At 46.1% G+C, this 18,396-nt stretch overlaps 1 protein-coding gene across 1 annotated transcript in view; it reads left to right on the forward strand.

Annotated features, from left to right (window-relative positions):
- The window catches only part of LOC143942694 (NACHT, LRR and PYD domains-containing protein 3-like), a 70,827-nt gene extending 57,489 nt beyond the window's left edge, over nt 1–13,338 (forward strand). The window contains exons 10-11 of the mRNA XM_077464074.1: nt 1,233–1,397; nt 13,101–13,338. Coding sequence (XP_077320200.1) covers nt 1,233–1,397; nt 13,101–13,188 — 253 coding nt within the window. The 3' untranslated portion in view covers nt 13,189–13,338. The remainder of the gene's footprint in view (nt 1–1,232; nt 1,398–13,100) is intronic.
- Nucleotides 13,339–18,396: the final 5,058 nt, after the last annotated feature.

Genomic DNA, 18,396 nt, shown 5'->3' on the forward strand with positions numbered 1-18,396 from the left:
GTGATCCTGACCTTTTGGCGTGTCCCTGACTATTCCTGTCTGCTTGAGGCCCTGACCTTGGCTTTGTCCCTCACTATCCCTATCCTCCTGTTACCTACTGTGGGTGTGAGCTGGGGGTCGCGACCTGGAGCCAGTTGCTGCCAAGTCCATCCTCACCACTAGAGGCTCTGGTGAACACTTGCTGGCTCTTAGACTCCGCGCCCCAGGGAATCTTACGCTCTAACCCCGGTGGGATCTGTCTCCCGTCCGCAGCAGTCAGCCGTAGGGTCCTGATCCCTACGGTGTGCATCTGTCACCTCGCCTCAAGGTGACCTTACACACAATTGATAAAGGGAAAATATAAGGATATATGCATTGAAAAAATAAATAAACAAGCAAAATATCAAAATGTTGAATTTCTCAATTGCGTGTGCACTAAGCATGCAGATTGCGTAAACACTCAAAAATATCTTGCATCCAGATGAAAATTGCTTGGAACATGCTTCGGTTATAGTCCGCAACATGCACAGGCCATCGGGGAAGCCCATCATATCAGGCAATGGCTCAATCACTGAAATGTTAAGTAGATTCCTAGATGGACACGTGCGCCCCTATGTAACCAATTTACCCAGTTACATACGTGACACGATGGACTGTGCATTCCCTCCATGTCAGTCCTGGTGGCTATAGACGTGGAGGCTCTGTACAGTTCCATCCCACATAAGGGGTTGATAAGAAAGTCATTGGTCTTTCTTTCGAACCGGCTATTCTGAAAGATAATATGCTTTACAATAATTGCATAGTGTCACGTATGTAACCGGCATATTATCTTTCAGAATAGCCGGTTCGAAAGAAAGACCAATGACTTTCTTGCAGGTGTCCTGGAATTCATACTTCACCACAATTATTTTATTTTCAGTGGTTTCCATTTCCTCCAGGTACAGGGTGTCGCGATGGGGACTTCTTGTGCCCCGTCATATGCCAACCTATAGCAAATAATTGAAGAACTCTGGATGTCCGCACTCCAAGATAAATTCAAATGCCTTTTATTCGTGAAGCAGAATCACACAAAAGTGGGTCACAGCAAAGCACAATAACTAACGTGTTTCACACTACCAAGAGTGCCTACTCACAGCTAAGAGTAAGCACTTGGGGGTGGCAACAGCCACCCCCAAGAAAAACTGCAGTGCTATAGAACAGTAAAAAGTGGCTTTACAGCAAACTTAAATAATTATTTTACTTTTGTTCGACAGTTTGGATGCAAATAAGCTGACAGACAGTTCCTGTCCCCACCTGGCAATTGGAATAAAAAGTAACCAGACACTGAGGATACTGAACCTGTCTCATAACAATCTGGATGGCCCTCATTTTGGGACACTAATGGGAGCTGTGGCAACAAGCCGGATAGAGAAATTACAGTGAGTATAAAAGTTTCTAATACTGCTAAAACATATATAGCATAAGAAAGTATTGGACTGAAATACACGTAATTGTCAAAAGTATTGGTACACCTACCTTTACATGCACATGAACTTTAATAGCATCCCAGTCTTAGTCCATACTGTTGATTACTGAGTTGGCCCACCCTTTGCAGCTATAACAGCTTCAACTCTTCTGAGAAGGCTGTCCACAAGGTTTAGGAGATGTGTCTATGGGAATGTTTTGACCATTCTTCCTGAAGCACATTTGTGAGGTCAGGCACTGATGTTGGATCAGAAGAACTAGCTCACAGTCTCCTCTCTAATTCATCCCAAAGGTGTTCTATCGGGTTGAGGTCAGGACTCTGTGTAGACCAGTCAAGTTCCTCCACCCAAAACTCATTCATCTATCTCTTACTTTCAAAATATTTTATTTTATATTAAAGGCACTTACATACGTAAAACAGTACACAATCTAGCAGCAGCAGGGAGGGCCTGCTGTCACAATGTAAGTAAAGAAAACATGAGACATTAGTGAAAAACAGACAATATCAGGAGTGTACAGTCGGCAAGCCCTTCCTTATCGAGGGGCTACATTAATAAGAGGTAAACGGAGGGTGTCCCCCCCGGGAGAGCCCACCAGGTCGAACTATTAGGGTAACTCCCAGGAGCCCCCATCCCGACACCCCTAATAGGGAACTTGCTGTGCCAGGATGAGGGAGTGTCCTCCCAGGCCCCTCCCTCGCAGAGGGGAGAAACAGTCGGAGGATCGTCTGCAGTGGGTACCGCAACATTAAATTGGACTGTATGGTGAACCTGTCAATTACAGCTCTGTTGAGCAAACCAAAATCTTAGAACGACTAGAAGGACAGAGAAGAGAAGAAAGAAGGAGAAGAGGAGAACAGAGGGGTCGGGGAAGGTAAGCTATGTCCTGAAAGGGTGGAAGGATATAGCGAGGGAATGTTTCGCATTCAATGTAAGAATGGGTGCTTTAGGGGTGAGGTCTGGTTCCTAGGGGAGGGCCTGGGGGTACCCCCGGCAGCAGAGAGATTCCCATGTAACGGGCCCAAGGGTCCCACACCTTTCGGAATTTAGGTGTGGTGTCTGACAGAATACCTGATAGTTTTTCTTGGGACATTATCCACGATATCTTCCTCTTAACTGCGAGGAAGGAGGGTTTGGGTTGCTTCCATGCGGAGGCAATCGCAATTTTGGCTCCTAATAGAATAAAATAAGTTAGTTTCTGAATGTTACCAGATATCAAAGGAATCGGGGTGTTGAGTAACGCAACCTCTGGAGTTCTCGAAACCCGGCAGCCTGTGACTAAGTAAATCAAGTTGAAGATTTTAGTCCAGAACGAACGGAGTCTAGGGCATTCCCACCAGATGTGGATCATGGAGCCACGAAGTTGGCACCCCCTGAAACATAAGGGATTAGCCGTGGGATATATTCTGGCTAGCCTTACTGGAGTGAGGTACCACCTGGTTATCAATTTGATGCTAGCCTCCATTAGTGAGGTGTTCTGGATCCCACGAAAGGATCTGGCTAAGGCCAGCTGCCAGGATTCGAGACTACCAGAGGTCTGGAGATCAGATTCCCAAGCCGTCATATAGGGGGATTTACCCGTTGGGGAAGTGAGAGCCGTGTAGATCACTGAAATACCACCCCTCTGCTCCCCGACTCCACCACACCAGGCTTCATATTCAGTAAAGGGAGGAGGAAGGGGTTTGTTTTTCCAAAGTGAGTTCAAGAAGTGAGATATTTGTTGGAAGCGGAACCTCTCTGTGTTTGGTAGCTCTAAGTGTTCGATACAATAAGCTAGGGAAATCGGACCCCTGGAATTAAAAAAGTGACCTATCCGGTATAGTCCCTTGTCCAACCACCATCTGAAGGCCTCAATGTTCAGACCGGGGGGAAAGTCATGATTACGGAACATGTGAGCAAGGGGTCTTATAGTGGAGACTAGGGAAGGCTCTTTGCGAAGGCCGTCCCATAGGGCACAGGAGTGAGAGAGGGATGGGGACATGATGGGCGGCCTGGCTTTGGGCGGGCACCATAATAAAAAATCTAGTGTATAGGAGGGTACCGCACAGCGTTCTATGGACTGCCAGTCCGGTTTCTCATATTTGGAGTAGATCGAGGAGAGTTGGGCTAGGCGAGCTGCAAGGTAGTATTTGTGGAGGTTAGGCAGACCCAGCCCCCCTCTGCGTCTATGCAGGAAGAGCGTGTTTTGCGGTAGACGGTATCCCTTATTACCCCAAATATATTTCAGTATTTTGCTTTGCAGAGAGCAAAGGTGGTCCTTCCGAACTGGTATTGGCAGGGCTCGAAAGTAGTAAAGGATTTTGGGGAGAAGGGTCATTTTTATGGAGTTAATCCGGCCAAGCCAGGATAATTCATGTTTAGACCATGAGGAGAGGTCAGTTTCCAGCTGTCTGTATAATTTGGGGTAATTGTGGGCATATAGCATCTCTATTTTAGGTGTGAGGGAGATACCCAAGTATTGGATGGCAGTTTCACTCCATTGGAACGGAAAGGATTGTTTGAGTGAGAGGACTTGGTGAGTGGGGAGAGAAACATTCAACGCCACAGACTTGGAGTAATTAACCCTCAAGCCTGAGACCTTGGCAAAGTCGTCCAATACCCGGGATAAGTTGGGTAGGGTTGTGAGGGGGGAAGTGAGGAACAACAGTATGTCGTCCGCAAAGAGTCCACATTTGTGCGTTTGACTACCGCATTGGACACCTCTGATGTCTATATTGTGGCGGACTGCGATCGCCAGTGTTTCAATGGCTATTGCAAATATGAGGGGGGATAGGGGGCACCCCTGTCTGGTCCCCCTGGTGATGGGAATTGGCTCGGAAAGGTATCCCTGCATTCGAATTTGGGCCCTCGGCTGGGAGTATAAGGCCTGTAATAAGCCAAGGAAGCGAGCCCCAAATCCCCACCTGTCAAAGAGCTGGAAGATGTACTGCCATGAGACCGAGTCGAAAGCCTTTTGAATATCTAAGGAAAGGAGGAAGCCAGATTGTTCGGATCCCCCTTCCCAATTAGACTGCAAAATGGAGATAATATCGATCGCCCTCCGAATTTGATCAGGTCCCTGTCTGCCGGGAATAAAACCAACTTGATCCTTGTGGACATAGCGTCCAATAAAGGAGGCTAACCTATTGGCCATAACTTTCGTAAGAATTTTGAGATCATTATTAATAAGGGAAATCGGTCTGTAGTTGCTGACATCTTCCAAGTTCTTGCCAGGTTTGGGGATGACCGTGATATACGCCGTGTTAAGGTGGGGATCCAGGGGGTCTCCATTAGCTTTATGGTTACCGAGATTGGCCAGGTGGGGAGCTAGTGTGTTGGCAAAGGCTTTATAGTAAGGGATCGAAAGGCCGTCGGGACCAGGGGCGGAGCTTTTTTTAAGAGTCTTGATGACTTCCAGTATCTCCTCTGTCTGGAAGGGGGCTTCCATAACTTGTTTGTGAACGTCCGATAAGGCCGGGATGGGTAGACCCTCCAAAAACTTTGGGAGGAGGTTATCTTTGGGGGGTGGGGAGCTACTGTAGAGAGAGGTGTAGAATTTCTGAAAGGCATTCAGAACTGTGACCGGATTAGACGTGGGCGGGAGTCCCGCGCTTCTGATCCGAGGGAGGGTGCTCAGCTTGGTTCTAGGGGAGAGTCTATTGGCCAGGAGAGTGCCTATTTTATCCGCCTGTGAGTAAAATTTGTGGCCAGCCCACCTAACTGATTTTTCAGCTTTCGTGGTGAGGGCGAGATTTAGTTCTAGGCGAGTCCTGTCTAGTATGGCCGTGGGGGTACGGAGGGGGTCCTTTTTGTGAAGAGCTCTGAGTTTAGAGTATTCCTCTTCTAGCTTCAGGATGGTTGATTGCCTTTCCCGTTTTATTTGAGAACCCAATTGCATGAATTTTCCCCTAATGTAAGCTTTGTGCGCCGCCCACAGGGTCTCGGGGGAGACATCAGGAGTCGCATTAATAGAAAAATATTCCTTCAATGCTTTGTCGAGATCTATAACTCGTGATGGCTCCGAAAGGAGGGATTCATTTAACCTCCAATGCCTAGGATGTCTCCCACTCGAGCCCCCCAGGGCCGTCACAATTACAAGTGAGTGATCTGAGATCACTGTGTCAGTGATGGAGGCTTTGAGCATCCTGGGAAGGAGCGAGGAGGGGACAAGTATGTGGTCTATGCGTGCATATGATTGGTGAGGCGCTGAGAAGTGAGTGTAGTCTCTCTTTGTGGGGTTTAATTCCCGCCAGACATCGGATAGCCCATGAGCGTGTAGCAATTTGGCAATCCGTAAGCTTGCCTTTGTGGGCCTGGTTAAGCGGGGACGTGAGGGGGAGGATTTATCAAGTCCTTGATCAAAGGCGACGTTAGAGTCTCCTCCGACAATAACCGTCCCCTCTAAAAGAGGTGCTAAGGTACGTAGCATGGATTCGAAGAATTTGGCCTGACCCGTGTTTGGGGCATAGTAGGAGACCAAGGAGTAAAGTTGGTCCCCCACAGTGCCCTTTACAAGTAAAAATCTGCCCTCCGGATCCGCTTTTTCAAAACTCTTATTGAATTTGCATGTTTTGGCCATCAAAATGGCCACCCCCTTGGTCTTGGATTCCGCGTTGGCTAAGAAGAACTGAGGGAAATGGGCATGTAGGTACTTGGGACTATACCGGATAGGAAAGTGGGTTTCCTGAAGCAGAATTATATCTAGTTTCAGGGATTTGTAGTAATCGAGGGCTTTTCTCCGTTTGATGGGGGAATTAAGACCCTGAATGTTGTGGGAGGCTATCTTAAGCCTAGCAGCCTGTGGATCAGCCATGGAGCAGAGGGGGAGCCCAGCATCTGAAAGCGACCTCACTTACCCAATCTATAGCTGGGTTCTTGGTAAGGGCATTGAGATCGGTGGCCCGAGGATGTCTCCCAGGATACCATGTCGACTGGGTTGGCTCAGCCCAACCTGAGGAGAAAAAAAATAGTGTCATGCAAACATTCAACGGGGGAAGCTTACCATCAAGGGGGAAGAGAAGGGGAGAAAGGGCAAGGAAAGAAAGGGTTCCTGAGAAGAGAAAGAGGAGATCAGGGCAGGAGACACCCCCCGAAATCCCAAGCAAACACAATGAAGACAACCGACCCATAAGGTCAGGAGTCCCGACCCTCAGACGCCTGGGAAAGGCCGAGGGAGGGAGAGTTACACATGTGGTCCCTCGCGGAACTGGGGACCCCTAGTCGGGTAACTACCCGAACTGTGAAAACAACTTTAAATAGCAATAACATAAAAGCAGCAATATACATAAAAAGGAACTTTTCTTTTGAGGCACGGCTAAACATAATGCCTAGAAGACACTGGGGCTAAGAAATGAACGCTGTTCTTAAGGCATAAGGAAGGATGGTACATCCTGGGGGGGTGCTGAGGAATGCAGCCCCCTGGGAAATCCTCAAAGCAACCTTAGGGCCCATTTCGAGGGTATGTAAACAAAAACAAAACAAAAAAAAAAAAAAAAAAAAAAAAAAAAAAAATATATGCGGGGTTACGGGCAGTCCAGTAGATGGACAAAGTACTGCATAGCGTCCCGGATTATTGGAGGCAATGGGGATAAGGGTAGAACAAGGGTAGCACAAGTCCTAGGCAAGGGGAGGGCAAAAAGGGTTGGAGGGCCAAACTTTCCAAGTTTGGGGAGCAGTCCTCCGGCCCTCTCCAGGTCCTCGGACGGTCAGTCACAAAATGGAGAGAATGATAATGGGACTGAAAGTTGCTCAGGTGGGTGCATTATCCTTGACCTTCTTGGCTCTTCCGGAGGTCCATAACGGGGATTGTGGGCTGTTAGGAGTGGGTCGTTTGTTAGATCCCTGGCTAGGGTTAGAAGTGTCCATGTCAGCTTCTTGAGAGATGATTTTCAGCTTGGTGAGGAGCTTTTCCCCCTCGGGAAAAGTGGAGAAGGCAAAAGACTTCCCTTTGTCCGTGAACCTGACCGCAAAAGGGAATGCCCATTTGTATTTTATGTCTTTGTGGGACATTGCAAGCAAGAGGGGTTTTAGAGCTCTTCGTCTCTGTATCGTGGAGGGGGAGAGGTCCGCAAAGATCTGAACCTGGTGTCCCTGGTAATTGACGTGTTGCAGGGATCTGGCTCTCTTCATGAATTCTTCTTTCACCGAGAAGTGATGTGGCTTGGCCAGAACATCTCGCGGGGTGCCATCCTTCCTAGGGGGGCCGAGGGTTCTATGGACCCGGTCAAGTTCAAGCTTGGTAGCTGGGATGTCTGGGATTAGCTGTTGGATGAGGTCTTGCACCGCCCTGGACACATCAGTTATTGATTCTGGAAGCCCGCGAATTCTGACGTTATATCTGCGTGACCTATTTTCGAGGTCATCTATACGGGCCATGGCTATGTCCAATTGCTCCTGTACTGAGTAGATGTGTCTGGAGTTTTGGATGGATCTGGCTATGGTATCCTCCATTTTATGTTCGATCGTTTCGATCCGGGAGCCTAGGTTAATAAAATCGGCTTTCAATTCCCCCGTGATTTGCAAGGCAGTTTGGGAGAGGCCCCTCTCTAATAATTCAGAGAATTTGCCAAACAGGGCATCCATGTGGGAGACTGGGTCTGTATGAGCAGCCTCGTGGGGGGCCATGGCGGTCTGGGTAACTCTGTAGGTCCCCGCTGGGGAGGGAGAGAACTCCTGGATGGTGCGTTCCAGCAGAGAGACCGTGGAGGCCGGGGACGGTGTGGCTTCCTTGGGGAGACCCCTGGGGTTGCCTGGGGTGGCGTGGAGAGGAGGAAAGTCTGTATCTGACCTGAAATCCACTGTGCCTGCGGATCTGTGATCCTGAGACAGGAGCTGTGCTGCGGTGGCCATCTTGGATTTCTCCCTCACGTCCAATGAAGCGAACAGCGGGCCGAGATTGCGTTTAGCCAGTCCACCGGTCATTCAGAAATGTGCCCCAACACTTCGGGATTCCGCCCCTATAACTCGGGAAGCGGAAGGGTAGCCGTGCCGTGCGGTAGGGGTTCCGTTGTTCCGCGAGGCAGCGGAGCTTTAGATGATCGCGGCCATCTTGGAAGCCTCGCGCATGCGCACCCCTCATCTATCTCTTTATGGACCTTGCTTTGTACACTTATGTGCGGTCATGGGGGAACAGAAAGGGCCATCCCCAAACTGTTCCCACAAAGTTGGGAGAATGAAATTGTCCAAAATGTCTTGGTATTCTGATGCATTAAGACTTCCCTTTACTGGAACTAAGGGGCTAAATCCAACCCCTGAAAAACAACTCCACACCATAATCCCCCCTCCACCAAATGATTTGGACCAGTGCACAAAGTAAGGTCCATAAAGACATGGATGAGTGAGTTTGGGGTGGAGAAACATACTTATTTCATAGGCCTTCAAAGGCCAAGCTGCCCAGCAAAAATGAAAACTTTTGGAAAACTCTACGCTTGGAATGATCAACATTTATTCCAAAGACCTGAAACATCTTTTAAAACGGTAAAGTTCAGCTCAGAGCTCCATCCTCCTGCGCGCCGGTGCCCCTTTTTCTTCTTCTCCAGCAGTGCCAGTGGTCGATATGTACTCCAGGACGGCACAGCCATTGTGTAATGACAGCTGTCTTGCTCCCCTTGAAATACTGGGAGCCCAACTTGTGTTATGACATGCCTCCAGGGGGTGTGTCCATGACAACCTTGGCCCACAGGAAGTGAGTTGGGTAAAACTGGGCAGAAGAGGAGCTGCACTGGATCAGAGAATTGTGAGTCTGTGGAGTTACAGTGTTGGAGAAATGGCAAATATTGCAACACAAATTTTCAAATCTGCTGAGCAATCCTTTCTTTTTCTTTTTTAAGAAACAGAGCTGGGCTTTAAAGGCCCATTCACACCAATGTGGACCTGGTAATGTGTTGGGTCACTGTGGTGACATTGATTGTGAATGGCTTCAAAACACTTTCACAATGTGCCACACACTGTAACGTGGTATAATACAGGCCTGATTTTTGGTCTGATGTACTGCATTAGACAGCCGATTCAAAAAAATGGTCCGCGTCAATGCAACGTGTGTTAACATGTCTTCATGAAAGAAAATTTGGGGGCCCAACCCACATAGATCAACCACAACAACTTGGTAAGCTAACAGAGGCTTCAGCTATGTTTTTCGTACATCTTGGCCATGGCCCTTTAATGCAGCCATTCTCAACCCTGGGGTTCCTTGAGCTGTGGCTGATGAACCACCTTTTTGATGATGATGCCTACAAAGTTCAAGGTTCAGCACCACTTAGCAAAGCCAGCAGCATGACACCAAATATCTTTTTAGCTGTCTTTAAGGGTGGCATTCGAAAAACACCACTTTAAGGGGGACATTCTTCCTGTTGGGTTCCTCGAGACATGAAAAATATTTTTGGGGTTCCTCTATGGTTAAAAGGTTGAGAAAGCCTGCTCTAATGTGTCTCACCTTTATTGGTTGTAGAGGTGCACTCACTATGAGAGGAGAACCTTTGGAAGGATGAATGAGAGGTGTTTGAGTGGCTATACTTTTTACATGTGAGCATGTTAACATGGGACATAATGTGTTGATGCATTGGGGTTAAACACAGCGCAGTGGACCTGACTGGTGTGAAGGGTGCTATGCCCCAATGGACTGTATTGTGATAATCCCATTGGCTTCTAATGTATAATCATAGGTCTTCCAAGCTTTCTTCGAGCAAGGTATTCCTCTTTAAAAGGGCCCGCTGCAATTTTGGCTGTTTATTTAATGGTTAGTAATCATTTTGGATCACTTTGACTGTTTAGTAATGCACCAGGCAAATTGCACATATTCACCTGATACAGCATGTTTCCTATTATTTACTCATCACTATTCACAGTAGCCAAGAAAAATTAAGTTCAATAGCCAGTGTGGCTCTTCTGCTTGATTCTGAGCATACGTGGCACTTTGTGTGTCGGAATTGTCTACACACGATCGGAATTTACGGAAACGGATTTTGTTGTTGGCAAATTTGAGAACAAGATCTTAGATTTTGTGAGATGGAAATTCCGATGGAAACTGTCTGATGCTCCATCAGACAGTTTCCATCGGCATTTCCATCTCCCAAAATCTCTACACACAACAAGCTCCGATCGCACGTTTGCCGTTGGAAAGTCCAACCGTGTGTATGCGGCATTAGAGGTTTATACTGCCATCCCTTATTTTATACCAACATAAAACTTTGCTTTGTTCATTCAGCCACCAATCAGAGTAATCCCTAAATATAAGCTAAAAATACTGTATTTATCGGCATATAACACGCACAAGCATCTAACAAACACCTTCATTTTAGGAGGGAAGTTTCAGGAAAAAAGCCTCAAATTTTAAATAAAGAACTTTAAAGCAAAATAAGGGTCAGTGCCCATCAATGCAGCCTCAACATTGCCCATCTGCAGCTGGATCAATACCATCTGCAGCCTCACAATTGCCCATCAGTGCAGCTTGATCTATGTCCATTTGTAGCCTCACAATTGCCCATCAATGCAGCTTGATCAATGCCTATCTGCAGCCTCACAATTGCCCAATCAATGCAGCTTGATCAATGCACCTACAGCCTCACAATTGCCCATCAATGCAGCTTGATCAATGCCCATCTGTAGCCTCACAATTACATATCAATGCAGCTTGATCAATGCCCATCTGTAGCCTCACAATTGCCCATCAATGTAGCCTGATCAATGCCCATCTGCAGGCTGGTCAATGCCCATATGCAGCCTCACCATTGCCATGAATGCAGCCTGATCAATGCCCATCTGCAGCCTCACCTCAGGTTACTGCTGCCTCAGAGAGGACAGAGAGGGGGCGGGACAGGCACCGTCAGATTACATACAGCGTGAATGTCCTGTTTACTCAGCGGCCTCTTTAATACAATGTCCCGCCTCCTGGATCAGCTTCTATGAAAGACAGAGTAGTGGTCCAATGCCGGCCCAGGAGACGGGACTTTGTATTACAGAGGACGCTGAGTAAACAGGAGATTCTTGCTGTATATAATCTGACGGCTCTCGTTCTGCCCCCCTCCCGGTTCCCTCCAAATTGCAGTATCGGCATATAACACGCACACACTATTTGCACCCAATTTACAGGGTGAAAAAGTTAATGTTATACACCAATAAATACAGTAATCAGCGAAAAACAATCCTGATTAAATACTACTAATTGCAGTTGAATTTTCAAGGCTAATTACACAGCACCTTCAAATAAGCTAATAAAGGAAAATGTTGCAGTGCAAGAAATATTCATATATTAAAAAAATATAAATCTTATAAAATATATGTCCAAATAAATTTCCATAAAAAGTCCATAAAAAAGATCCCAGATGGTGCATAGAGGTCTCTCTAGATTGAACATGCAGGTGTCATATAATGTTCACCATACACACAGATGGCCATTCACCTTAGGAACATGACCCCTTGAACCAACAGGATGGTCAAACAAGCATTCCACAAAGGGATTTAATAGTTTCCACAATGGTCTGATGGATCAGAGACAGCCAATTCCTCCGTAGGATCGTTGATATCAATATATAAGCAATTAGAAAGAATCTACTGCTCTCTGTTATGTAATTATGTATTCAATAAATGCAACACCACTTACAATTCTGGCACTTGTCACAAGTGCGCAAACTAGCACTCTCCAGTAAACTGGCCACGGGTGGCGTTATGCGTGGCTCCTTCCCCTGTACGCGTTATGTCCTGGGCAGGACTTGGTCAAACGGGTCCTGCCTTCAGAATGACTGATGGAAAAGTGAAGTCTGAATAGGATTGGTGGCTGTGGGAGGTAACAGAACAGATCTCACAGGACAAATATTCCCTGTTTCATAGCCTGATATCACCCCATTCGCCTCTGTAGTACAGTCTCACCACTTAGTTATTGAAGTCCTACAAGAAGGTGACAAGTTGGCGTAATAGGATGCTGGGAAATCATGTTAAGCCTGGATACACATGATCAGATTATCAGACGATTATTATTTTTTGTTGCATGCTAGTCTCATATCAAAAGAGAAGAGGTTACTCAACTTACGAATATTCTTATACAACAGAATACAACTTCGGAAGTTATGTAATGTGTTGAATTGTTTTGTAATGTATTCTTTCATTTCCAAAGACATGCTGGTAGGTCAATTGGCTTCTGTCCAATATTGTCCCTAGTATATGAATGTAAGTTGGGGACCTTGGATGGTGGGCTCCTTAAGGGTAGGGACCGATGTGAGTGTGTGGTGTATGTGTGGAGCGCTGAGTTAATTGACGGCGCTATATAAGTACCTTTAAATAAATAATGATATAATAGATAAGCATCTTAATGAGGCACAATGTAGATGAGGGACAATTGTAGACACTGACTCAGGTTGGACTGGTGTCTTTATTCAACAACATTACTAACTAGGTAACTATGTAACTATATGGTCTCCATCTTACTCTTATTTTATTATTTTTTGGATGGAAACTGTACTAATGAAACAAAAATCGGATGTTGTGTTCATGATAAAAAAATTTTATAGCGTGGGCCTTCAGGTTTTGTCATCCGAAAAGTCAGAATCGGCTGTCAAAAGCACTATACTAACAATCAGATAATTGGCCGATCGTTCATCGTACAAAATGTTACTTCCAATTTTCTTAACGTGTATACGGGCCTTAAAAGTTTTCTGCTGGGATCTGATGACTGTTTATATCTAACAGGATCAAGGGCAATCCCATGTCAAAGGAAGCAAGAAGAAGCCTGAAAAAGTTGAAAGGCTTGCCTATACTGCAGGTCTTTGTGGAATGATTGCAGAAAACCAGGACATTGTTTGGATTATGTTACTTATTTATAATTCAAAAAAGGGTGCATGTTCTCAAAGAGGGAAGTTTAGGGATATTTCAAACAAGGCTACAGAAGAGTCTTATGCCGCGTACTCATGGTCGGACTTTACGGCAGCATCGGATATTTAGTTTGTGTGTGGGCCTCATCTGACTTTTTTTTTATTTATTTTTTTTATTCTGACGGACGTAGAAATAGAACATTTTTTAAATAAAACCGCACGTCTGTATGCTGTTCCAACGGACCAAAAACGACGCATGCTCCTAAGCAAGTACAAGTCGTGTGTACGTGGCATTAGTGTTCAGTATGTGCAGGAGAGGAGTGCAGAGGGTTGATGGAGTCAGTATGTGCAAAAGAGGAGTGCGGAAAGTGGTCAAGGTCAGTATCGGAAAAGGAGAGACGTGCGAAGGGTTAACAAACTCAATAAGGGAAGAAGAGGAGTGCGGAGGGTTGACGAGGTCAGTATGGGAAGAGGAGTGCGGAAAGTGGACAAGGTCAGTATTGGAAAAGGAGAGAAGTGCGAAGGGTTAACAAGCTCAATATGGGAAGAAGAGGAGTGCGGAGGGTTGACAGGGTCAGTATGGGAAGAGGAGTGTGGAAAGTGGACAAGATCAGTATTGGAAAAGGACAGAAGTGCGAAGGGTTAACAAGCTCAATATGGGAAGAAGAGGAGTGCAGAGGGTTGACGGGGTCAGTATGGGAAGAGGAGTGCGGAAAGTGGACGGGGTCAATATGGGAAGAAGAGGAGTGTGGAGGGTTGATGGGGTCAATATGGAAAGAATAGGTTTGCAAAGAGTTGACGGGGTCCTCAGAGAGTTCTTTGCCATGAGGTGCCATGTTGAACTTCCAGTGACCAGTATGAAAGAGTGAGAGTGATAACACCAAATTTAACACACCTGCTCCCCATTCATAACCTTAGACCTTGTAACACTAACAAGAGACATGACACCGGGGAGGGAAAAATGGCTAATTGGCCCAGTTTGGACATTTTCAATTAGGAGTGTACTAACTTTTGTTGCCAGCGGTTTTGACATTAATGGCTGTGTGTTGAGTTATTTTGAGGGGACAGCAAATTTACACTGTTATACAAGCTGTACACTCACTACTTTACATTGTAGACAAGTGTCATTTCTTCAGTGTTGTCACATGAAAAGATAGAATAAAATATTTACAAAAAAGTGAGGGGTGTACTCATTTTTGTGAGATAATTTATATGGCCTTGGCACATTGATCTCTTTGCTGCAACACAGAATAATGCTAATGCGCACTGGGTGATTAGGGTGTGCCCAGTCACCACCGGCACACCGTGTGCGCACTCCTATGCTCGCTCCCATTTACTTCCCCATCCCCACTTGCTGCACAAACTGTACAGAAATGCCATTGTCTGGATAAAAGAGAAGAGAAGATGTATGGATGCGTTTTACATTTGATGTTAAGGAGAACAAGGCCCTTTGCAAACCATGTGGAGTGACAATCACTGGTAAAAAAACAAAAAAAAAACTTGAAGTGTCTTTTGCAGACGAGTCATCCTGAAATCTACACAAAAGGTAAGCACACGTAAATGTTTTGTTAGGCTAATGTTATTAAGTCTGGTAACCCAAACGGGTGTGTTTTCTGTTTAGGAAAATGAGCAGAATTGGAGAATTTTTCTGATTTGGCTATGTTGACCTAGATTTTTAGCCTAAGTTTACATTGGTATGATTTAGCATGAGATTTGACATGTCAAATCACATGCCAAATCAGCGGCTATTGCCGGTGTTCTGGCAGATATTGTCCTGCCATCGTATAGTGTCCGCCCCGTACTGCGCATGTGCAGTACGGGGCAGACGAAGCTTCGGAAAATCTCCGAAGTTGAACGGCGCCTGCGCCGTGAGTTGAGGTGTTAGCCCCCCCCATCCAAGCGGACACAGGGTTGTGAAAATTAGAGGGACCCTCGCGGGTGAGCTTCGCTCGGCCTCGCTTCCGCTCGGCTCTTTTTATTCTAGCTCTATGTCCACTTGGATAGTGGGGATAGAACCTGGACTCACAGCGCAGGCGCCGTTCATCCTCGGCTATTTTCGGAATCTGTGTGTGCTGTGTACTGCGCATGCGCAGTACACAGCGGACACTATCCGATGGGGGACCATATTTGATAGGACACCGGCAATGGCACCTTCCGGATTGGTGCGGCGCCAACTTTGCGGTGACTTTCGGGAGCGCGATTTGTAGAAACTGCCAAATCACCGCTGAAGTCAGACTGCATCACTGGATTGAACTTGCACGATTTCTAACACACAGCAATGTGAACCTGGGCTAAAAATCTGCTGCAATTTAGCTTTTAGTGATTAAACCTGTTTCTGATGCACACGCACACGCGTGAACACATTCTGTGTCTCACATACACTCCTATATACACTCATCGTCACTTTATTAGGTACACCTGTTCAATTGTTTGGTAACACAAATTGCTAATCAGCCAATCACATGGCAGCAACTCAATGCATTTAGGTATCTGGCGAAGACGACTTGTAGACATTCAAACCGAGCATCAGAAAAAGAAAGGGGGTTTAAAGTGGTTGTAAACCCTTACAACCAACTTTGACCTACAGGTAAGACTAGATTAAGGCTTACCTGTAGGTCCAAGAAATATCTCCTAAACCTATACAGTTTAGGAGATATTTACCCAAAGACAGCCACCACTGTCTACGGCGCATGCGCCATAGACAGAGGTGCGCAGGCGCACTGGGCAGGCCATAGATTGCGGCGATATGCCGCAAGTGTCGGCTCCCGTGTGCATGCACGGGAGTGACGTCATCGTGGCTCCAGCGAATGACAGCCCTGGAGCCGCGAAACCCAGAAGTCGTTCCGGGATACATGGCAGCGGCGAAGATGAAGACGGAGGACCGCTTTCGGGGGCTTCGTTCTCAGGTAAGTTATTCATAATGAGCTAGTATGCTATGCATACTAGCTCATTATGCCTTTGGCTTACAGGGTGTATTTATTTTTTTTAAAATGTTTTGCCTTTACTTCCTCTTTAAGTGACTTCGCCACTGACTTCGGTCTTCCTTATGGCTTGGCAGGCTCCGGCCGTTTGTTTGGATGCACCGCGATGACGTCATTGTTCACAGCACAGGGTTCTGAAGGAATGGCAAGGGGTATGGCGTTACTTCAGAGCGCATTCAGGAAGTCTGTCGGACCTCCGCTGAAAGTCCGTCGGGAAGACCGTCGGACCTAGTCTGTCGAAAAGTCCGGTCGTGTGTACGCTGCATTTGTTTACATGAAAAAATTCATATTTTTTTGCTAAAAAATTGCTTTGAACCCCCAATCGTTATATATATATTTTTAAAGCAGAGGCCCTACAGAATAAAATGGTGTTTCAATTGCGCGCTTTTTTTTTTTGGAAAACTTTTTTGAATTTTTTTGCACACGAACACAATATTTTGCCCAATTGTTTGGTAAAATATAAGAGACGATCTTACACCAAGTAAATATACCAAACATGACATTCTTTAAAATGGTGTACAAGTGTTGTCGGAAAATTTGAGAACCTGCTCTCAAACATTTGTTGGCGGAAATCCCGACAACAAATGTTCTACGGAGCATACACACGGTCGGACTTTTCGACAACAAGCTCACATCCAACATTTGTTGTCGGAAAATTCTATTGTGTGTATGGCCCATAAGAGCGGTAAGGATGTGGAATTCTCTCCCACAGGTAGTGGTTTCAATGGGGGGGGGCATCGATAACTTTAAAAAACTATTAGATAAGCACCTGAACGGCCACAACATACAGGGATATGCAATGTAATACTGACATATGATCACACACATAGGTTGGACTTGATGGACTTGTGTCTTTTTTCAACCTCGCCTACTATGTAACTATGTAACTTTTTAATCTGCGGATATCTGGTGATACCGCTACTTGCAATTCAGGGAACAGCAAGCAGTAAACAGAGAGAATCGTGTGCATGCATGTCCGTACACAGGGCCATCTTTAATATTGATTGGACCCTGGGCAAAACTTTTCTTGCCCCCCCCCCCCCCATGCAGTTTTGCTCTCCACCTGCTCTGAGACATACAATAAATAGCAGCTAAACTCAAAATCAATTTATTGAATCAGATTGGGCGGCTATTGCGATTGTTTGCCAGAGGTTACAGTGTATCATGACTGCTTACTGACTGGTTGCTAGAGGTTACAGCACACATTACAGCTCACTGGCTAGTTGCTAGAGGTTACAGCACATGATTTTTGCTTGCTGATTGGTTGCTAGAGATTACTGTGGATATGACCTCAGGGGGACATGATATACATATGAATTCCACTGGCTGCCGCTATTTACATATGAATGCCGGTAATTTACATGTAAACACAGGGTCTGGAGGTGAGTCATCTGTACACAACAATAGGGCAGAGATGGGCAGCATTAGTAGCAGCACTTCACACTGAGATATCAGGACACAGCACAGGACTAAAACCTCAAGGGACGAGGGAATTTAAACCAGGATAGTTGGCAAGTATGAGGCAGCTGCTTTGGGCCCCACAACAATGCCAAGGCCCAGGGCAGCTGCCCCTTTTGCCCTGCCTTAAAAACGGCCCTGTCTGTACATGGGAATGGTAAAGTATCCCTCACATTCAGTCACACAGTCATGAATGACCGGATGTTCATTGTGCTGTTTTGCATATGCACACAACATGCAATATTGAGGGCTTAATGTTCTCATATGTACATGTACTACATCTGTCATTGTCCAGCTGGGATATTCTTCCATGTGATCATCATCACAGTGTGAGTTCACAGTGTAGATGGCGCTTTAGCTCCTCCAGGCTCAACACTATAATCATGGCCGTGGGAGATATGTCCACCAGAGGAATTGGACCTTCAGCTTAAGTGCACAGCACAGAGCACTCAACTTTCTTATTACTTGGATGCTGACTACTGCAAGACTGCTTATCCCCACGTTCACCAGCAACTGTGTCATCACCACTTGGGTTGTCACACTACAATGCAACTATAAGCTCTTTAGATCTGAAGGACCCTTTGGTTCCCCCTGCCCTTCATCATATTTTGCACCTTCCTTCTTGCCAATACTTGATATATTCCAGCCAATGTTTGCTATACCTGCTAACTTTAACATCGCCAGCTGGCTCCTCCCCCCTGGGGCTATACACAGACAGGATGTCTTTCCTTCATT

This window comes from Lithobates pipiens, unplaced genomic scaffold (genome assembly GCF_037356315.1).
Source record: "Lithobates pipiens isolate NorthernLeopardFrog02 unplaced genomic scaffold, aLitPip1_a1.2 Scaffold_30, whole genome shotgun sequence".
Lineage (NCBI taxonomy): Eukaryota > Metazoa > Chordata > Amphibia > Anura > Ranidae > Lithobates > Lithobates pipiens.